Source organism: Perognathus longimembris, chromosome 15 (genome assembly GCF_023159225.1).
Source record: "Perognathus longimembris pacificus isolate PPM17 chromosome 15, ASM2315922v1, whole genome shotgun sequence".
Lineage (NCBI taxonomy): Eukaryota > Metazoa > Chordata > Mammalia > Rodentia > Heteromyidae > Perognathus > Perognathus longimembris.
In genome coordinates this window covers 28,894,071-28,917,894 of record NC_063175.1, presented here as the reverse complement: position 1 = coordinate 28,917,894, position 23,824 = coordinate 28,894,071, and the positions used below count along the sequence as shown (strand labels likewise).

General features: G+C 36.4%; 1 protein-coding gene across 6 annotated transcripts in view; it reads right to left on the bottom strand.

Moving 5' to 3' along the window:
- Window positions 1-23,824, bottom strand: part of Asxl3 (ASXL transcriptional regulator 3) — a 159,608-nt gene that overhangs the window by 42,288 nt on the left and 93,496 nt on the right. For 5 of the 6 annotated variants that reach the window (XM_048363409.1, XM_048363411.1, XM_048363414.1 and 2 more), the window contains 3 exons: window positions 22,893-23,010; window positions 21,829-21,948; window positions 9,572-9,735 (listed from right to left, as the gene is read on the bottom strand). In XM_048363409.1, coding sequence (XP_048219366.1) covers window positions 9,572-9,735; window positions 21,829-21,948; window positions 22,893-23,010 — 402 coding nt within the window. Of the gene's footprint in view, window positions 1-9,571; window positions 9,736-21,828; window positions 21,949-22,892; window positions 23,011-23,824 lie in introns of those variants that run through there. The other variant, XM_048363415.1, reaches the window with a different exon arrangement.

Sequence of the window (23,824 nt, the reverse complement as noted above, 5' to 3'; positions counted from 1 at the left end):
GAGAATACCCAGGTAGGGTCTTCAAGAGTCCTTGGCTCTTTATGATTTACTATCACTAGAAAGTGTCTTGGGCAAAGGAGTAATGGATTTCCTAAGTACTTTAAGATATGCTTTCAGAAGCAGAGAAGGAGCCAAGGTGTCAGTTCCATTAAAATAATTACATTTCAAGTACACACTTACTTTTACCTAAAGCCTTAAGGTACTAGTATTTTTCATATCATTAATACATTTGGATTTTATAATCTTTTAGGTAAATTGACATTTCATTATATACGCTATTTGTAGAATAAAATAACGGTATAATTTCTAAATCAATACACACAGTACGTAAAGCAATCTCTGAGAGGAGCCTGAGTTATTGAAAATGTATGAGCTATTTCCAAGCAGGAAAAAAGATGGAAAGCCCTTTACCATTTGCATTTATAAAGGCTTCTTTAAACATATACACTGATGCCAACAGAGCCATCAGAAATCAATAAATCACCTTCTTGGGTGCTGTAAATGTCTGACATACACATTTATTTTCCTCAACCGAAATTCACTGTAAAAGGGACTGTGTAAATGTTCCATTTTAGTTTAATGACATTCTTCACAGTTAAAATTATGTGCATTATTGCCGGTGAGTGCAGAACCCGAGCAGCACAAAGGCAGACAGGATTTTAAAGAGCCTGCACTGTACATATCCTTCAGTGGCTAATCTGCAACCAGTGTGAACACACATAGATATGAATGTAGAAGAAAACTGGGAGATTAGTAAGGAATGGACTGAGATGCTGCAATTACCATTGCGACCAAATCATATTAGCATAATTTATTTGGATGTCATTGGGAGATGGTCTGGTATTTGTATGCAGCCCTTTGAGCCCTGATCTCACCAAATAGATGCAGTGACAACATCACTTAAAAATGATACCAATGACAAAAATGACAGCCACCTCTTCATCAGTGAGGATCAAATTGAAAGTGTAATAGAAACCTAAATATGACTCTACTTTAGTTGACATTTATTCCACCAGCTGCCATATATTTCTGAAAGGTCATACGATTGTTCCATGTAGACACAGTTTAAAAAGTACAAATTCTTAAAGAAAAGAGGATCTGTGATGCGTAATCACAGGCAGTTCTAGAAATTCTCTCAGTGCATCTTGCAGAGAACTGTGCACAAAGACACATCTGGCTACATACTAAAGCACTGAATTTATTAAGACAGTGTTCCTGTGTGAAGGCTGAATAAAAGACCAGGGTCATTCTACCTCCTTACTGTCTCTGACTCATTATTTCTTTGCATTTTCTCTCTGAACCAACATTCTGTAGCCAAAGAGAATTTTCACTCTGTATGCTGCTTATATATACCAAGTATATGATTCTGAGATTCCAACACTTCATTCAACATTGTATTTTTCTTCCTTCAAACTCAGTTTATTTTTCCCTGAATCTCACTTGGTCAAGCTTCTCCAACCTTACTTTTCTTTCTATTTACCCTACTATATCTCATGAACAAATCTTCCAATAATCATCTCACAATTTCTCTTAAACCTGCCAAATCTTTCTCCCTAAAACTTGCCAGCCTTTTCAATGAGAGCATTTGCAAATAGAGGACCCTCACAACATCCAACTTTGGGTACATTCGTTACCAGGTTAAATGCACAAAGGCTTAGCATTTCTGGGGTAAAGAGCATACAGCAAAACCGGCTGAGACCACCACCATCTATCATCAATTGGATATTCAGTGCTGCTCAGCCACCACCTATGATAGCCCCTCATGCTGATTTTCCACCCCAACCTCTAGTCTAGAACATACAAACTCATCATTCAAATTCCCTAGCTTTATAAAGGACTACTCACATTTGTGGAATTACCTTCCCACTCTCGATCTGGTTCACGTTGTTTATTGACAGTTGAGGGCCTTTTTTGAAAGGCTTTCAAGGGGCTGGGAATGTGGCCTAGTGGTGGAGTGCTTGCCTAGCATGCATGAAGCCCCAGGTCAATTCCTCAGCACCATATATACAGAAAAAAAGTGATTGAGTGCTAGCCTTGAACAAAAAAGAAGCCAAGGACAGTCCTCAGGCCCTGAGTTCAAGCCCCAGGACTGGCCCCCCCAAAAAAAAGAGAGTGAAAGGCTTTCAACTCACCTTTCCAACCTCATTCCCCTTATATATCTATTGGCAACTTCAAATTAGGTGTTGCTGGGCCTCACTCTACACCTTTGTGTTTTCAGAACAAGCTATATAATGAGGTGAAAAGAACAGGAGCTTGAAGTTGAACAAAGTACCATTCAATTTTTGAGGCCTCTGGTTTTATTTGGAGGAAGTGGTATGAATCTTTTCTTTGTCCTTGATCTATAGTTGCCACATACAGAAAACAGGATTAATAACACTTTGAAGCATTATTATAAGGATCACTGATGATATATTTAGTTTTTTTGTTTGTTTTTTGCCAGTCCTGGGGCTTGAACTCAGGGCCTGAGCACTGTCTCTGACTTCTTTTTGTTCAAGGCTAGCACTCTTCCACTTGAGTCACGACACCACTTCTTTTTTTTTTTTTTTTTTTTTTGGCCAGTCCTGGGCCTTGGACTCAGGGCCTTGGACTCAGGGCCTGAGCACTGTCCCTGGCTTCTTCCCGCTCAAGGCTAGCACTTCGCCACTTGAGCCACAGCACCGCTTCTGGCCGTTTTCTGTATATGTGGTGCTGGGGAATCGAACCTAGGGCCTCGTGTATACGAGGCAGGCACTCTTGCCACTAGGCTATATCCCCAGCCCCACGACACCACTTCTTGATGATATATTTATAAGCCCTAGCATTCTAGGTAAACCACCTTACAGACATCTGTTCTTTTCTCCACTTGGAATATACTCCATGCTTTCTTGCCTGTTGAAATTCCTGTGTCTTTCCAGACTGAGCCCAAAGGACACTGCTTCTTTCAAAACTTTTCTAATTCTTATGGAAGAATATAGTGACCTTCTTTATAGTCCTATGGTAGGCATACACAACCACCATGGCAGTTCTGAAATAATAGGCTTTCCTATCTCACTCAGATCAGCAACTGGGATTTAATACATTTGGAAGATCAGTGCTAAGCAGAACCTGATATATAATAAATGTTAAATAAACACTTACTGAATAACAACATGAAGTGAATTATATATCTTGTTTCTGTTCTACACTAGAATTTGCTTCCACCCATATTATCTGATTTTCTCTAAAGGTCTGTCAGATATTGGGAATGGGGCTCAGTTGAAGAGTGTTCCTTAGTATGTATGTCCCTTGGGTCATTCCTCAGCAATACAATCTCTCTCTCTCTCTCTCTCTCTCTCTCTCTCTCTCTCTCTCTCTCTCTCTCTCTTCCTCTCTCTCTCCCCTCTTCCCTTCCTCCCTCCCTCCCTCCCTTCCTCCCTCTCTTCCTCCCCCCTTAAAGTGTCAGTCAGGATTATTAACACACATATATAGGACATTCAAAATAGAATCATTTGAGATTAAAGTAAGTATTTACATGGCATGATCAAGATGTCCTCAAACCATAGAAAATACTGTAGTAAACCAAAGCTAATAACAGAAGAATATGAAGGGGTATGAAGGGGAGCCAGAGTTTCTAAAACTCAGTACAGGGCTGAATGGAGAGTATCTCATGGTATGGACTGTTCAATCAATGAGCACAGCTATGTTGCCCACACAGGAAAGGCGTGGAGCTCAATCTCTTTCTTCTTCCTCTGTCTACTCTCACATTGCTGAATCCAGTCAGAAAGCAGAGACCCTTTACTCACCTCATTTTAGGCCTCAAACTTAATGTTGGTGTGTGTGTGTGTGTGTGTGTGTGTGTGTGTGTGTGTATGTAGGAAGGAGCAGGAGCAGTGTTCATGATGACCCACTGTGGAACCACAGAGCCCCATGGTATATGAAGTAGGTGTCCATGTTGGGGGTGAGGCCTGGAGAAAAGTTTCATATTCCAAGATGGATGAGGTAGTTGCTGTATGGTAAAGTGGCCTGATACCAACAGCAAGCTGGAAGAGGAAGATGTTCAAGTGGGATCAGATGGGTGAGATGGAGAGTCAGAGCCTGGCCAGGAATAGTGTCTCACAACTGTAATCCCTGCTACTCAGGAGATGAGGTACATAGTAGGATGATGGTTCAAGGCCAGTAGAGGAAAACAAACAAATAGTAAACTCTAATCCTTCCAAAAGTAGTAACTATGGAAAAGGGCTGGGAACATGGTTCAAGTGATTAAGTGCTGGCTAAGAAAATATAAAGGCCCCGAGTTCAAAATCCAGTACCATAAAAAAAGAGTTGAAGCCTGATTACAATGGTCAAGGTGGATTACTGGCTGAGAAGGAGTTCACCAAATATTTAGAAAATATTAATAGGAATATAAGTCAGCTCTTTTCTGCCAGAGAAGTGAGAGATACCTATGGAAAGATAACACTAGAATGAACTATAGGGCATTAGACCAGAATTGAAGGCACAGTATAAACTCATGGTTTATAAAACAGAAAAGTACATATAGAAATAAATGGAGCCATCAGTTGCTCAGTGACTGAATATTGGGCTTACACTTTTGTACATGATTTTGTCTCCAAGACAGAGTTAACAAGGGCATTCTCATAGGCCCATACACATAATATATATTTCCCCTCCCCACCCAAATCTACCTTAAATTTGCAATCAGCACCATGCCAACAGCAAAGAGTACAACTTTTATGAAGTTTAGATATCTACATTCCATGACACACTAAAGGGAACTGTGGCATCCTAGAGAAAGGATTCCTTCCTGGGCCAGTGCCAGGAAGGCATGAAATGAAATGAGAAAACCATGATGTGCTTCAAAGTAAAGAAGTGTTCAGAGAATGATGTGGACATGCCAAGGAGCCACAGGGGACTGCTTCCATAGGCTCCCTCTGCTCCTGGGTGGACTAATGAAAGCCTAACATCCTATTCAAAACAGGAAACAATGAAGCCGCGCAGATGTAAATAATACAACAGCAAGTTTAAGGAGGAACAGGATATTTACACAGTTAAAAATAACATCTTAACAAAACAGTTTTTCTTTGTAAAGAGGGAAGGAACAAGTTTACACTGGAGGAGACTGGTATATTTTGTAGCCTAATGATCAAGTAGGCAACATCAGTATTGTAACAAAGATGTGTGTTCTATTACAAGAATACTCTACCGTTATTACATTCTTCTCAAAGGCACACTATTTCAGAAAGAAAAAAGAAGAATAAGAAAGTAGAAGAGGAGGATAAAGAGGCGGAAGGTGACTACAACAAGGGTCACAGGTCACTGGCTGCAGTAAGATATCTACAGATTTGCTTCAGAGGCAAGCAGAAAAAGGAGAGAGGAGAATGTGTGGAGAAACGAGCCTGCAAAAGCCTACGTTGTCCATAATAGCCTCTAGTACTGCCTTATATAGGCTCTCCACATTGATCTCTCGTGAATTTTATATTTTCTACCTATTCCCCGGATCTTTACCATACTCATTTTTATCCATGCTCTTAATATTAATATCTTAATCTCTCCAGGAGAGACATTTCATAGCTGACAATATAATCCAAGGACACTTATTATTAATCTCATCTATTTTTTTCCATTCTCAAAATGTGAACATCATTTCCTGGACATTTCACACAATAGAAACATTTTCCCTCACCTAGTTAAAATATAAACTTCATATGCCCAAAGTTCGTTAACTAACAAGAAGAAAATTACCACCTCACATTATATACCCTCTAACATTTCTTAAACATCAGTATTTTTGAAGTATCTTTGATACTTCAAATGTAAAGTGTGCTAATGTAAAGTGTGCCATTTTGCCACAGGAGAGTGAACATGGAGCTGTAAGGGTCACATAGTTAGCTTGAGTCTATCTGAATAGTCTATTCTTTGGAAGAAGTAATTGCTTAGGAAATAGTCATGTGGTCTCTGTACTGTCATTTCTGTGAATTCAGATTTTGTGTTCAAAATGCAGGCACAGAAGCATTTTGCCCATGCTTGTGAACCAAAAAGCAAGTACCTGTTGTTTGACCCAGGTAGCTAGAATACCACAGAAAAACCCTGGATTAGTAAAGTATCATCATGAGGGAATTTTTTTAATTGATTAAGATCAATTACATAGGACCTTCAGAAAAAATTGAATCTCAAGGCTAACAACCAAATTCATTCCTTTACTTCTTTCTTCTACTTACCTGAAGCAGTAAGTCCCTTTAATATTTAAGTCAGTTTCAGCTGAATATTATTTGCAAAATGCATATGGAATTAGAGATAACACTGTTATTTTTTAAAAAAGAATGAAAAACAAATAGCTCTTTTTACAAAAAGGTAGAATGAAAAACACAATGATAGGTAAACAAAAAATCCATAAAGGTTGGCTTAATAGTAGTTGGCATAGGCAAGATAAATGGGAAACCCAGCTTGCCCTACTTTAATATTCATCCATTTGGATATTTATAAGCTAGATTGAAACAGCAGCATTTGTTGCATTAAATCACCTGTCGCTTTCCAGCTAGGAGGCTGGGTAAAGTCCCAAGGGTGGCTTAAATAGAGGGAGGAAAGGAAGAAAGAATGAACTCCAAATTTCTCCCTTTAAAAGGCTCACAAATGCCTAGGCCCACAGATCCTCTTTGTCCTTCCAAATTACCTTAGATAAAAATCTCCACTTGCCTTCTCTACCTTTAGCAATCACATCCCATAAGCAATCTATCATTTATTACTACTCAGTCTGAGTTGAAAATATGCCTGGAATTCACTCCTTTCTTTTCATTGCCAAGGCCAAGGCCCAAGGTCAGACCATTATCTCTTATCTCAACTACTGCAATTGTCTCTCAACCAGTCTCCACTTTTCCTGTCTTTATCTTTCTACCTGTCCAATCCATCATTCACAGGGTTACTGGCTTCTCAAAGAAAATACAAATTCTTTTATTTATCCTTGGATCTTCTTCCTCCCCCAGATCTCCAGACACTAAAGTGTTTGTATAAATTAGTATGCATGCCCCTTTCCATTTGAAAAATCTTTTGACGGTGTCCCCTGGTTTCATGGAAATCTCAAGGAAGTTAGCCTGCCAGCAATGTAGATGAATGGTATCCAAGCACTCTCCGGCAGGTTGTAGTCACTTTAGTCACCTATATACAAAACAGGTCTTTGTAAATGCCTTGACTTCTTTCTCTTTCCACATTCAACTTAAATATTCTCTGCTCTATAAAATCTGCCTTAATACTATATCCAGATTATATTTCTTCATTTTCTACTCCTTCTGAATACTTAAACTTCCATGTTGACATTTTTGTGACTGGGTCACATACTTAAAAGACCTAACCAGTTACTGAACTTTCCCAGTAGTAGGCAACGTATTTCACAATGAGGTTCTTACTCCCAAAATTCATCCTTCTATTCTGTGCATTTAGCAATGCAAACAGCTTTCAATACATGCCAGGTAAATATTTCTTGAATAAATAAATAATTTCCCAAGGGATTAAGTGTTTGAGTATGGGTATTGTACTTTATTGATTTGTATTCCTCACAGTGGCTAGAAAAACTGTGAATATGATATCAGGCTTAGAATCTAGTCCCCTGAGTTAATGAATCTTTGCTTAAGCTAAGGAAAATTTGTCATCTTTTTATGCCAAAAATATTGGAGTAATTTGTATATCCCAAAGCTTATTCCATGAGTTAGATACATTATAAACAGGATAAACCACACATATGTCGAAGTGGGAGAACAGACTGTAGGAGGTAATAATTCAAGCCTGCCACAAATATTTTCTTAACACCTGAACTCTAATCAAACAAGCCTATAATCACAGTTACGCATCCATAGCTTATGTTCAACTCTTGCTTCAAAAGTTATATAGCAGAATGTAAAATTACTGCCATTGGAGGAGAAAAATAAGAGAGAAAAGTAATGTTGACAATGATGACTACAATTTTGTCCCCAACCCCATCCCCCTGCCAATTTCTGTGCTAACCCCAAAGTCCTCTTCTCTCTCCTTTGGGAATCAGTGAAATATCTTACTAAGTATCCTTTCAACTTTCATGTTTCCAATCCCTAACCTTCCCTTTCTGAACACTCTCCTTAAAAAATATCAGTTTTACTGTACTCTGTTGAAAACCCTTAGGGCTTTATATTACAGACAAGAAAGAATACTGTCCAGTCTTAGACTTCACACCCAATGAAACTTTGAGAATCTATTTCCAACAGTATGGATGACACTACCGTGCCTGCAACCCAAACTTTTACCAAATCAGTTTTGATATCCTATTACTTTTCCATGTTACTGAAATCCTACCTGTACCTCAAATTTAATATAAGAAGCTTAAATTTGTCTCTAACACTCTCTTTGCATGAAAAAAGTAAACTTTTCTTCATGTTTTCTCCCTCTGGGATGACCTGTTTCTATTTCATATTTTAGTTATTTAACAAATCTATAAGTATCCAACCATAGTCTATTTAACTTCATTCCATATGGGTTTGCTATGTATTTTCTGTCTTTCTATTATCCTGGATTTTCTAAAACATGTCATATTTACATAATTTTGAGAAAATTTTTATTGAATAAAAGCAAGTTTTCAAATATAAATATATTTGAAATCAAAACAGACTTTAAAAATGATTCCAGTACACACAGCCCTACACGGGAATAAAAAATCTGTTGCTGGTAATATGTAAGTATTTATGAAAGGAGACTGGTAAGTTACTAGAAAACAGAATCAAATAAAACCTAAGAAAACTTATTCAAAGTAATATAGAAATACTGATTCAGTCTTGACTTCTTCTGTGTACCTAACTATACCTACTATTTCAAACATAAATTCTGAAGTCTACATACATTAAGTTCATCAATTAGAAACAATACACTGTGTCAAAGATTGCTGACAGAAGCATCATAGGAGAGTGTTTCTAAGACATCACTTAATATATTTTTTGAAAATTAATAAAATTTTTCTATGATATTTTTCCCTCGTTCTTTCCTAAGGAAACAGCTTTAGAAGATGATTGATGCCTGCTATTATGGGTCTATATTTACATTTCCTCATTTGAGAAGCTTTTCAAAAACATACTTAAAGCATTTCCAGTTATTCTAAAAGAAAAGATAAAAGGTGATTATTTATAGGCAATCATATTCATGATGATATATGCTCAGAAAGGAAATGCAAACATAAATTTTAAATGCCTTTGGAAAAAGCTGAGAATAAAAACATTTACATAATTTCTTAGAAACCCTGGGTTTTTATTACTGAATTCATATATTCCCTCTGGGTGAGGGAGTTGCTACTTCAAAGATTTATTTAATAGTAGAATGTACGATGTCTTTGTTTCCCATTTCCAATGCTAAAAGGTTTAGACTTTCAATTCTACCATACTGTATTGTATTTTAAATTTTGAGGTGGCTTTCAGAGAACTTTTAAATTGGTTGTGTTTTGGGAAGCTAAACACACCAGTGATGTCAATAATTATTTGGAGATAAATAAGTTACGTAAATGTACTACATTGTTACAAAGCTCCATTTAGATACTGGTTGTCTTCAACAACAGACTGCCACAGCAACTAGCAACTGATACCAAATGTCTAAAACTTCTACTTACCTGCCTATCCACTTCAGGAAGCAAAAGCAGGAGGTATTGCTGAAAATGCTGAGGTAAGGAAGCAAATGTGTGTTTATTTATTAATGCCCTCAAGTTAGTGTTGACAAGAATAGATCCTGGGGTTTCTATGTCAATGTCCTCAGCTTTGGTCCATTTCAAGTGTCCTGTGATGAACAAGCAAGAGGTAGGAATTTACTATAGATTGAGGCAAAAGCACATGCACACACTTGTATATGCATATATCGAACATATATATTCAATACTATTCTAATCCTTGGATTTTCAGAAAAGAAATTCACAAGGTCTCCTTTAGGTTTGTGTCTGGCCTTCATTATTAGGTATTACTCAATGGCTTCTAATTTTTTAAATTCAAACGAGAGTCAGGTTTCAGTAAGGAATTATTTTAATTATGAACTTCTAATTGACCAGAAAAGAAATAAAAACACTTCAGAACTATAAGCTGTAATTAACTACAACTTACACAAAATCTCAGGTTTTATGACAACAAAAGGATGCTGTTGATTTTATTTTTATTTTCCTTTTTACTTTTCCTGGAACTGGGGACCAAAGCCCCTAAGGTCTCACATGCTGGGCATGTTCCTGACCCCTCAGCTCCATTCCCAACATAGTGCTGTTTCCTTTTAGTAGACACGTTACTAGCAACAAAAAATCAGTTTTTCTCAGTTTTCAAGACATCACTAAATATCGAGTCATTTCAGATGTTTCCTATTCAGAGTATTTTTGGATAAAATACAAATATGCTTTAAGGATATTTTCAGAATTCAAGGCATGCTGGAATGTAATAGAAAGTCAAAATAAGAAAATAAGATAGCATCACAGACAGCTGATACATGCAACAGCAGTGACCATTCTCTGTTACTTGATCTAGGAGACCTGCTTGACGTTGATCATAAAGTGTGTGTTGCAAATCAGAGGTTAGAAAATAAGGCCTGTAAGGCATGTCTGCTCCACTGCCTATTTATTGATAAGTAAGGTTTTGGTAGAATGCTGTTGTGCTCAGCTGTTAATACTCTAGCTCTTCTTTTGCAGTACAATGCACAATTGAAGGAAAATAAAACTAAGACATGAGAAAAGAATGCTCAAATTATAAACAGTATCAGCTAGAAATGACAATTTCTGTTTTAAATTTTTTAAAAAATGAAGAGACATAGGGAAGGAAGAAATTATGGAACAATTATGACATGTAGTTGATAAAAATATCTAAATATAAAATAAAGAATAGGATAGAAATGCAGGGATTGTAATGAGTATTCAGAATGTCTATCCACAAGAGTTTAAGAAAGATGAAAAGAGGTTGGAAGAGAGGCAATACTTGAATATTTAATGGCTGACATTTTTTTAAAATAAATTTTATCTTTAAGTAATTGTACAAAGGAGTAGCCATTCAACAAGGCAGTTTACAAAGGCAGAGTATTTTGACCAATTTCATCCCTTTCAACATTCTCACCGACCCCTCCCAACCCACCTTCCCCTCACTTTTCTAAATTTTATGTTATATATTGAATTTTTGGCAATTTAACAGTTTATGAACACACTGTGACATCCCTTCAAGATCTTCACCCTGCTCTGACCTACTTCTACTTTCTTCAGTACTGCAGTGTATAGGTTAATTCTTGTCTGCATCCTACTCCTTTTCCTCTTTAGTCTTTGATCCCTCTTAAGTGTTCTCAAATAATAGACTATACCAAATCTTAAGAAAAATACCCATTCCTCCATTGTGATGCTTTAAAATCTCTAAACATCAAAAATCAAACAAGTACCTTAGAATAATTTTGTGCAAAACATCTTCAGAAATTACAGTGAGAACAGAAACTTTTTCAAATAAGACATGACATTAGAACATCTACAAAGGGCCAAGAGAAAATAAGTGAATCCAAATCTAGAATCTGATTGAAAGCTATGTCTCTTACAGCAGCAATGATACAAAAATATTTAAGCATCCAAAATCATTTCAGTATCCAAAATTGAAAGTCTATTACTGAAAATCTTGTTAAAATTACTAGCAGATCTTCTTTTTTTTAAGTTTTTATTATAAAACTGATGTACATAGAGGTTACAGTTTCATATGTTAGGCATTGGATACATTTCTTGTACTGTTTGTTACCTTGTCCCTCATACCCCCCTCCCCCCTCCCCCTTACCCTTTTCCCCCCTGAGGTGTTCAGTTCACTTACACCAAACAGTTTTGCAAGTATTGCTTTTGTAGTTGTTTCTCTTTTTTTACCCTGTGTCTCTCAATTTTGGTATTCCCTTTCAATTTCCTAGTTCTAATACCAGTGTACACGGTTTCCAATATACTCAGATAAGATTACAGAGATAGTGTAGATACAATCACAAGAAGGTGATACAAGAACATCATCAATAGTAGAAGCTACAGATACACATGGGATGTTGAAAGTAGTTACAACTGTGATATAACAATCATTTCCATAACATGGAGTTCATTTCACTTAGCATCATCTTATGTCATCATAAGGGTATAGCTATTGGGCTCTTGTGATCCTCCTAGCAGATCTTCTTAACCAGTGGAGAAGTCCCATTGGAGAGGGAATTATAGAAATAATGAAAACCTAAAAGATGAATAGGTACGAGTGGGTCCAAACAAACCTTAATTGTAAAAATAACCCATGACTAATGAGAAGTTAAAGTGAAAACAAAATATTTAACAATCACAGAGTGGGAAAATGTGATTGAGATGAGACAACCACTTAAGAGATATTGGTTTGTCATAGCTAGAATCTGGAACCAACCCAGATGCCCCTCAGTAGACAAATGGATCAGGAAAATGTGGTACATATACACAATGGAATTTTATGCCTCTATCAGAAAGAATGACATTGCCCCATTTATAAGGAAATGGAAGGACTTGGAAAAAATTATACTAAGTGAAGTGAGCCAGACCCAAAGAAACATGGGCGCTATGGTCTCCCTTACAGGGAATAATTAGCACAGGTTTAGGCAAGTCACAGCAGAGGATCACAAGAACCCAATAGCTATACCCTTATGAACACATAAGATGATGCTGAGTGAAATGAACTCCATGTTATGGATTGTTATATCACTGTTGTAACTACTGTCAATGTACTATGTGTAACTGTAGCTTCTATTATTGATGATCCTCTTGTATCCCCTTCCTGTGGTTGTACCTACACTATCTCTGTATCTTATCTGAGTATACTGGAAACCATGTATACTGGTAAACAGTGGTATATAGGGTAAAAAATACAAACAACTACAAAAGCAATACTTGCAAAACTGTTTGGTGTAAATGAACAACTCATGGGGGGAAAGGGAAAGGGGGAGGGGGGAATGAGGGACGAGGTAACAAACAGTACAAGAAATGTATCCAATGCCTAGCGTATGAAACTGTAACCTCTCTGTATAACAGTTTGATAATAAAAATTTGAAAAAAATTTAAAAAAAGATATTGGTATTGTTTCTATTTTGTTAAGATTCTATAGGTAGCCTTGGAAAAATAGAAAAGGAATTATAATATGTAGATAAATGGACTGAAGGAAAAATCTAGTAATGCAAATGACAGAAATAAAAGGGAAAAATGAATAAAGCCGAATACACTCACAATAAGTGTAGGCATATTATAATAGAATTAAAAAGTAAAAAAAAAAAGTCTAGCCACATGGTGATTTCAAGAAAGAAACTTAAAAATTACATGGAAATAAAAATTAAAAGGGAAACTAAGAAACATCAACCAGATACTAAAAACAATAAGCAATTACAAAATACTACTATTAGACAAGAAAAAGGAAAGAGAAAGAAAGGGGAAGCTGGAATGGGGTACATTATAAGCATGTATGAAAAATGTATGAAAATGTAACAATAAGATCTCCCTTTTTTTTTTTTTTTGGCCAGTCCTGGGCCTTGGACTCAGGGCCTGAGCACTGTCCCTGGCTTCTTCCCACTCAAGGCTAGCACTCTGCCACTTGAGCCACAGCGCCGCTTCTGGCCGTTTTCTGTATATGTGGTGCTGGGGAATCGAACCTAGGGCCTTGTGTATCCGAGGCAGGCACTCTTGCCACTAGGCTATATCCCCAGCCCAAGATCTCCCTTTCTATAGATAAGGTTCACTAATAAAAAATAAGAATGAGAATTCCATATATGTATGAAAAATAATCACTGGAAGTACAACCTGAATCATGTAAATAGCACAGTCTCAGAGTATAAAACTGAGAAAACCATAAAAAGACATTGGCATCATAATGCTAGATGGAAGACTTAACATGTATTACCAAAAACTGACTGATGAGATTTTAGGATTGTCCTAGGGATACAAAGACTTTAACAGCTCAGTATTTTGCAGTACTTTGATTTGAACTCAGGGACTCCTGATTACCCAACTTGCTTGCTTGACTGGTACTTTACCACCCATGCCATGCCTCCAGCTCTTTTTTGTTGTTCAACTGGCTTTTAAAATACATTGAATAGATGAGAGTGGAAAAAGTGATTAAAAATTCAAGGGTTAACTCTTCAGGTCATGAAGTTAATCAACGAGTCAAAGCATAAAACTCAGAAAGAGGGAAAAGTTATATATATATATATATATATATATATATATATATATATATATATATATATATATCCCAATAAGATTATCAGTGATAAAAAGATTGATTTTCAAAATTGAACTTACAAAGTTCAATTTTGTAAGAGATGGAACCAATATTAATAAGTATAGTGTATAATCAACTTTTAAATCTGTACATTCTTGTAATCTACAGATTTTAAGGAGAAGAATGTATTGTTAACTTTTATCAGTATCTTTGAATCCAAAAAGTTTATAATTTTCCAAATTTAACTTAAAAATTGAGGAACTCAGACAGGTGCAAATGGCTTATGTCTTTATTCCTAGTTATTCGAGACTACAATTCAGACAAGGTAAATTTATATGAACTTATAAAAAAAAGTAATCAGCCAGGAACTGGTGGCTGTAATCCTACTGTGGCTGTAATTAGTTACTCATAAGGCTGAGATCTGAGGATCATGACTGAAAGCCAGCTCCAGCAGGAAAGTCCATAAGACTCCTATCTTGTATTAACCACCAGAAAATGGGAAGTGGTGCTTTGGCTTAAAGTGGCAGAGTGCTGGCTTTGAGCAAAAGAGCACAGGGATAATGCCCAGGGCCAGAGTTCTAGCTCCATGTCAGAGAGAGTGAGAGCGAGAGAGAGCCAGAGAGAGAGAGAGTAGTGAGAGAGAGAGCGAGAGAGAGAGAGAGAGAGAGAGCGAGAGAGAGAGGATCAGTGGATAATTCCTTCTATTGCAAACAAAGTCTGAGTTAAAAGTAGCTCTAAAGATTAACTTAATGTTGTTTAAGGACTTTCTTTACCTTTTAACTGTAAGTCTTCCAATATTTTATATTATACAGATTTTATATTATACAGAGAAGTTGGTAGGGAGAAAGCTTAAGTAAGTTTAACAACATACTGTAACCTTTATGCCCATGAAGGGCAGTATTAGAAAATTTATTGTTCAATTTCATTTATAAATACAAAGGTGAATTAACTTGAGTCATTTTGATAAGTATATCAGTGCCTGCTTATTCAATCAGTATTTTTTGTATGATAGAAGTACTTCACACATACACAAAACAAACACACACACACACACACACACACACACACACAAACTACACCTCACTTGATAGGGAAAGAATTAGGAACAAATCTCTTTTCTCAGCAAGAGGTGCAGTGGCAAAATCTACAGAAATATTTGCAAAGAAATCTACATATTGAAAATATGTGCTTTGTGAAAATCAAGACATGCTGTTATTACTTAGTGTGGCAAAAAAAAATCTTTATGACTGTCACAGGGTGAAAAAAAAAAGAAGTACTGGAGAAGCCCATGGTCTTTTATGATGAAGCCAAATGAAGATATATTTCTAATGTGCCCACCTAGGCAAAAATACATTTTATAATTTTGGAACAAAGAGCAGAGAACTGAATTTGTGGCTACACAGAATGTTTAATTCCATTTTAATTATCTTTACACAAGTACTCTTAATTGGCTTAAGAATAATCCAATTATGTATGATTGTTTTATCTCATTAAAGCTAGTACTTCTTATTTCCCTACAGTATCCAGAGAAGGAAAAAGATGTAGTCATTTTAGTGTCTAAATCCCAGAAACTTAACCTACAGGGTCTCTGGTAGCTTAGGTGGGGCAAAGAGCCAGGAGAAGCAACAACTGCCAAACTGCTATAATAAGAGTCAATGGTCTACAAGAGGAACCATTTCACCATTTAAACTGAGGGAAATGCATTCAATAAAGGTCAGCCTAATTCTTTATTGGTTTGGACAGAGGAAGTTCTGGACTCTGGACTCTGGAGCACTTCATCCAGAGTAGTCTGTTGGTTTCAAGATTGACATTTCCTGGTGGAAGCTAGCATGGGAATGATGTATGAAATATATACAGAGACCCAGAAACACAGGGAAGAAGTGCACATGTTAGGAAACAAACAAGGGGAACAGCTCAAACAAATACAGACTTCAAAACCAAAGTGTTCTTTACTGTTTCAGAGAAAGGGAAAAGAACTAATTCTGAAACAGAGCTCACAGGGGAGAAATGGGCAAAAGTGTAACAGGAGACAAGGTACATAAATGTAACATAAGCAATGGGAATCAATGAAGTCTTCACAAATGAAGAAACTGCATAAAATTGTAACACAGTATTGAATCTATTAAAGTATAGGACAAGGAATTAAGAACTTAAAGCATTAAATAAACAATATAAATGTTATCAATATTAACGTTTAAAAACTAAAATAATGAAACATGGAGATACATGAGAATGCAAAGATAATTATTTCCTTATCTTTCACAATATATTTTCCAGAGCTGAAATGAATACCTAAAAATATATTGAATGTTCTATTTCAGTTTTTCATATTTTTAACATTACTGGACAGATATGAATACATCTTGGCGTAATGTTTAACAATTTAGGTTTTACTTTTGGTTCTTATTTAGTCTAAAATTAATTAAATTTAGTACCTTTAATTAAAATGCAATGATAGCGTAAGATAATTTCTGATATATATACAGATATATATCTCAACATACATATTAAGAAATGTCAAGAAATGTTTATAAAACACTGAGATAATTATGTTGGATGAGAGGATGTCGGTTACTCAAATTTCATTTTTACTTTTCTGCCTGGATTTATTTAGAGTTTGGAACAATTTTTAAAATGAGCAAAGTTGTAATTCTTCACTACAAAAAGATTAAACCAAAAAAAAAAAAAGTTGGAATGATTCCCAGACGTTGGGCTCAATGAGGACATTATTAAAACTCCCTCTGAGACATCCACTGGAAGCATAGATTTGTGTAGCAAGCATTTTTTAAACTCCTACTGTGTGATTGGGTATAAAAGTCTATTTAAAAGCTGGTTTAAAGTGAATGACCTTGAACTATAGGAACTTGAAACTTTTTAAGGTAAAAAAATGTGAAAAATTAAAAACACAAAACAAGAACGAAAGGGATGAATGAACAGAGGGTATTGAGGGCAGGGAAATTATTCTGTTTGAGAGTCCACTGATACATATGTGTGATTTTATACTTGTGAGAACCCAGGAAATATACAATGCCAAGAGTGAATCTTAAGTCAATCATCTGTGTGGTAACACTGTGTGGGTGTAGGGTCTCCAGTTGTAATAACAATGTATAACTGTGGTTCAGAATGTTACTAGAGAAAATTGGCCTTATATGGCAAGAAGATATAAGGGAATTCTATTTCTCCATTTGACTGTGAACCTAAAACTACTTTAAAAGCTAATGTTTGGTAATTTAAAAAAATTAAAAAAGAAAACAGATAAAAGAATGTGTCCTTAAGAACTTTTAACGAGTGTTCATCACAAATGCACATTGTAAATGCAAGGACAATGAGATAATAATGTTTGAGGGTTGTCTCAAACAACTCCACAGGGGAGGTTTTTAAATGAGTTTTGTTCATTGCTAGAACAGAGAGAGAAAACAAGAAAACCACTGCTTATGCAAGAAACACATGCATTTCCAACCCCACTGGCAGATACACCTACTGTTCGTGGCAGCACATGAGATCTCTACTGCCTAGTTATTTATCTCATATTCAGTGTTATACTAATTTTCAAGGCCAGTAATAATAAGAGACACTCATTAGAACTGGGCTTTTACACATGTCCAGATCATGCTATCTTCCATGTTTGATTTAGAAATAGGATAAGAAACTATAGTTCAGCTTTGTTTGATCTTTAGCTGGTTGCTTAACTATAACACCATCAGAGAAATATTGTGTTTAGTTTAGAACCATTGTGTTTTTCAACTGAGTTCACTTACCCTCTGTTATCCATACTGGTTACCAAGAGCACTCAAGCAGAAAATTACACAAGAAACATTCACCTATTTTTCATAACTAATTTTGGCCAACAGCAAAGAAACGAAACAGCTGCATCAACCATAGTGGGTTCTTCTAATGAGTCGAATATTTATTTCTCATAAGAACGTCAAGCTTACTATTAGTACTAGAATGGTTAGGGAAGGCTGTTTATTCTCATTTTTCTTCTTTTTCTTCTTGTAGCTATCATTTGACTCTGTGTTCCGATTCCTCTCTAGACAGGGGGGTATATGAATGAGCAGCAGAGTTCTGTGCTAAGTCCTTCACTGAAGAGTTCTCAGAAAAACACACAGGCCCCACGCATGCTATCTTAGGTTCCAAGACCTAAATGCAACCCATACGTTGAGCAGCATTGACTAGCCTGCAAGTTGGTAAGTAAAGTAATTTCTAGAGATGAAGAGGAAGCCCTGGTGGGGGGACGAGGAGGTAATCAGAAGTGATTTTCATTCTACCAGAGGAATCTCACAATGAGAATGAAAATTTAGACTTACACACTAAAGTGTAATCTTATCTGTATATTCAGAATTATCCAAGTTAGAACAGACTATGGCATTTGTTTAGATTCAGAATAGTTTCAACAGCTACTCTACCAAGGGAAGGCACATAAAGACATAAGAAGGGTTCTAAAATTTGTTGAATTCCTCATGTGACTTGGGTGAGAGAAAGCGGGGAGAGGCAATTCTCCCATTTGGCTAGCTGAGGCTGTGATGTGAGGATATTCCTTTGTCCTAGCACTGCTGTGATGCAGATTCACAAACAATGACTTCCTCCAAATACACAGGGTCATTTTTATCCAAAGAGATAAGTAACTGAAACTACAGGAAGTCATTTAACGCAGTCTGACTTAGACTCATTCAGTCATTCAACAATTACTCAGAACACAATACACAGGAGGCATGTGATTAATGAGTGCAGTTAAGAACCACAAGACAGACAGGAAGGTCACTGTTCCCAAGAAGTTAACAACTTAAAGGCAAAAAAGAAAAACATACTGTACATAAATATGCCTCTTGGTGCACAAAATACCTTGATTCCAATAGAATGGAAAAGCATGTCTAAATGAGTTGTCACTGTCTAAACGAGTTTTCTGAGGATGATTACATTTATGGTTCTTTCATTTTATGTTTGTTTCCATTTTTCATGTATACTGCTGAGAGCATACATTGGAAGCTTAATAAGTAAGTACTGCTGACTTCATTTGCACAAAATAAGCCATCTCATTCCGTTGCTGGCTAGGTTAGGCCGTTAAGTTCTTTCCAGGTAATCACTAGCAGTTTATTCCTGACAGGTTTCTACCTTAATTGACTTGTTTTGAATCCTACCATTTTCCTCCTTTTGATTGATGCAGGCTTGCTCCTGAAAGGAAGCTTCAGAGCTGCTAGCTCTCCTTCCCATGTCACGAGTGAACCTACATTTTGGCACACTGAGTAGGCTCATCCTGTCACAGTGCTAGGGTTGGCCCTCAGTGTGGAAAAGAGTTGGTCTTCAGATTCTGCTAATGTTGAATGACTCAGGTTGCACCATTAGATATATCATGACTTGTCTCCGAGCTGCATCGCTTCTTAGCAATTTCTTTATTCTTTCTGGCCCTTGGTTTCTTTTGCTATAAAATAAAAGGCATTCACTTATTTTGAAGACAGTGTCTAGCTATGTAGTTCACAACGGCCTGAAACTCAAAGCCTTCCTGCCTCAGCCCCCAGAGTATCAGGATTAAAAGCTTGTGCCAACATGCCTGGATAAACGAGAAACTATGTTGTATAAAATTGAAGAATGAAGTGATATAACTTATATATATTAAATACAGGCAGTGACTATGTTTTCATTCATCATTCCCTCCATTAAAGGAGCATCATTATTTCTACTGCTTTTAGGTGTAACACAAAGCAAGCAGCCAAAATAATCTGGCAGCACTAGGAATGCAGGGTTTCCTAAGAGCAGAATTGTAAAATCAGCCTTTACATTGTTCAGTTAACTTTCAGTATATAAAACAAGAAACATATGCAGATTCTTTATCTTGTGGGCTTCAAGTCACCACCATTTGCTGCAGGAACCTGATAAAAGTTAACCAACTGTTTGCTAGTCCTCAAGTTAGCAGAGTAAGGAAGTGATACAGTAAGGCTTTGCCCCCAGTCTTCTCATGCTCACTGTATAGCACTGACATTTCTGAGGTGGGGAGCAGTCAGAGGATTGTGTTTGTTTATTTGTTTTTGAGGTAGGGCTTCTTTATCTAGCCCAGAGTGGCCTTAATCTTACTCTATAGACTGTGTTGGTCTGGAAGTAAATTACCCTTCTACCTCAGCCTCCTGAGTCCTGACAATAGAAACAAGTGTCTTAACCAAACTTAACAGACTGCTATGACTAAAGGTCATTAACCTGCAAATAACTTTGTGAATATAAGACAGCATTGTTTTAGAATCACAAGTGTAAGCACACACAAGCATATGCATAGACTTCAGTAAATTATTTGCCTGCCATTCTCCCATTGTAGTTTTCTGTTTTGAGAGCTACTTATAACACTCAGAAGACTAGGAAAAAACAAGTCAATACCTGTGAACAGATGATTATATATAAAGCTTAAGAGATAGGCTTTGAGTTACACAACAATTTATAAAACTATCTAGTCCCAGAAAGCATGTAAAATAGGTAATTATTCTATATTAAAGTGTCTAAGTAAAAAGTAACTTCTGTTTCCCTGAATCTCTTCACTATAATCATATTTGAAGGTTATGGAAGGGTTCTTTCTGAAATTTAGCAGAATGATGGGCAGATAATAAGCAACACATCCGATTTAAATTTTATAACAAAATAAACTCCAGAAATAAAAATTGGCTAGAAATTATATGGCAGAATCACTAATTTAGTTCAGATCAATAAATTCATAGTTTCTATTGATCACCATACAAAAGACTATACTGATCTGCTCATTATCATTATTCTTATTCATAGGTGTAATCACTAAATGACAGAAATGAAACCACTACATCCAGCTTACTCAACAAGGTAAGGATGTTGCCAATTTATAATGTTTGGCCTGGAAAGCATTTATGTTTTGTCCTCTTAATTCTCATATTCTCAAATAGTCTCCTATTGAAATTACCAGGAATGAAATATTTAGAAGACCTAGGTCTATTGGCACGACCCATCAATTGTGACCCCCACCCCATATGTCCCAGAAGGGACACCATTGTTTTTTTTTCGGACAAGTACTACTAAATATCTCAAGCAGAACAGACAAAAAGCAAGGCAGGTTGTTTCTCCAATGAGGAAGCTGTCATAGGAAGGATGCTCATGGTTTGCCTCCGTAGAATATATTCCAATGGAATGAGGCTGACTTGCACTGACAAAACACAGAACGCTAAAGAGAGTCACAAGTAGCTGGGTCATAATTTGGGTACATATTGCATTTTAAGTCTGTTATCTTTACCTTATATTGCATTGTAAGTTGTTTTTTTTTTTCTTTCAGTCAGGGCCTGAGCACTGTCACTGGCTTCTTTTTGCTCAAGGCTAACACTCTGCCCACTTGAGCCATAGCACCACTTCTGGTCGTTTTCTATATATGTGGTGCTGGGAATCGAATCCAGGGCTTCATGTATATGAGGCAAGCACTCTTGCCACTAGGCCATATTCCCAGACCAGTAAGTTTATCTTTACCTTACTTCAGCTTACATCTATTCAACTTTCCCTATAAGGTTTCACTTACTCAGCATCTTTTTGGGGTGAGATAAATGGATAATTATTTTCATTTCTTTGTTTAACCACTGAAAAAAAGCCTTGCAAAATTTCCCATTTAAAAAACAACAACAACACCACATCTCTTTCAAATGTGAAATCTTAGGGTCTTCTGAACACTTACCTAAACCAGACTTTTTTAATCGTTTTAAGTGCTGACTTGTTTGTCTTCCTGTGGGAGACTTTTGCCCATGTTTCATTTCTTTATCTGAACTGTCTGCTTCACCATTTTTAGATTCAGATCCTTAAAAATAAAGGAAATAGTTATTATGCCATTATCTTCTTCTCACTGTCCTTGAAAAGAAAAATCTAAAATTGTTTTAAGTAGATATAATCTTTTTTCTCCCTAACAGTTAATATACTACCTTTGGCTACAATCTGATTCCCCTACTGGATATAAAGAGAACAGGCCAATAAATCAATCAAACAGGACAAAAAGCAAGAACAGATGGCCTAATAGCAGAGTCAAAAACACAGTCAGCAATCTGATAGCTTTTAAAAGAAATAAGAGTCAGATCTTTTGTAAAAAAATCATGAATAAGCTTGAACAATGCAATGACATTTAGAGACAATGCTAGACAGAAACAGAAAGATGAAGGAAGAAGAGGGCTGTGAAGAAAGAGAGATTAGACATTTATAAATAACTTTATGTTGAAGAAGGAACAGAAAATGCAAGTATTAACCTACAATAAATAGGATGGAATACGCTGATAACATGACAGGAGGTGAATTAGAAGAAAAGGTCAGGGCTGTATTGAGGTGAGAAAAACGTTGCTAGAACACACAAACTAATAAGGGATTCAAGATTTTGCAGTACAGTACTGACAAACAAATTCTCACTCAGGGAAGGGCTGCCTTTGATGGAGTTACACATCAGCATGTGGTCCACCATTTAGAGCTGAACATTCAAACCAAAGATAAAGCAACAACAACTAAATCTACCTCACATTGCCATATATTTTCTCACACCTCCTGACACTAGCAAATGAAGTCATTTGATGATGAGCAAACTGTTGTCTTTTACATTAAAAAAAGATATGAAAGAGTCAAAGACATCTTAAAAAATCAGAGCATAACTCAAGTGGAATTATTATTCAATTTCAGGGGGAAAAATTACAACATATCTCTCGGGAAGGAACACTCCTCCGGAAAGAAACTGGTCAAGCATACAATATTTTAGCTCTTTACCTGAAGGTGAATCTGACTGCTCATCAGACACCTTTAATGGTGTCAAAACAACACGAGGAACAGTCTTGTTTACCATCATTGAGACTCCATTTCTTCTTTTCTGCTGCTGCCTCAAAGCCTATAAAAATGATAATAAAATATAACATAAAAATGTAGCCACAATAATTTCTCATGATTGAATTAAATGACCCACTTGCCCATCACTAACTAAAACCTCTTAAGAGAACTTAAATTTCACAGAGCTCTTAATTTGTCAGGATTTACCCTCGTGCCATTTTTCCCCCTTCAACAGCATTAAATCGAGCTTTGGCAAAAGGGCATGTCTGAGACCATTTGCAGTAAAAATTCTGACAGCAAAGCATCACTTTCTGGCTTATGCTACCTTAGCGGTATGGCTTGAGAGCCCATGGAATCTGAAAGTATGATTCTCAAGTAAAATAAATGTAAAATAAATGTTTCAAAACCAGGATGAAAATACATGTGTCTGCATGTCTCTTGCAGGTGCGCCGTCTCCTGTGCACTGCTCCGTCAATCAGTTAACACCGAGTGTCATCAGTATGTACAGCATGTAAGAACTACTGTATTGATGCATTCGCTCAGCCGTGGGGAGCGCTGCACAAAATCACTGAACATGGCAGGAATCATTTATTTCTGTGAAGGGAATCAGTCCTAATCTTGGAAACCTTGCAGCACTTGGCTTCTGTCTGCTTGACTTTGGGCATTAACCTTCAGAACACGAACATTACAGCGTTTGGGAAAATCCAAGAATTAAAAAAAAAAAACACTACAGATATAAAAATAAATCTCTCTAAATGGGAGTGTTTTGTGTTACATAAATGAATCAACTGTGGTGATGATCATGTAATAAAAGACATTCAAAAGTTTTGAAATACAGCTTTATCTAGCTGATTGCTTAATGCAGAAAATTACCT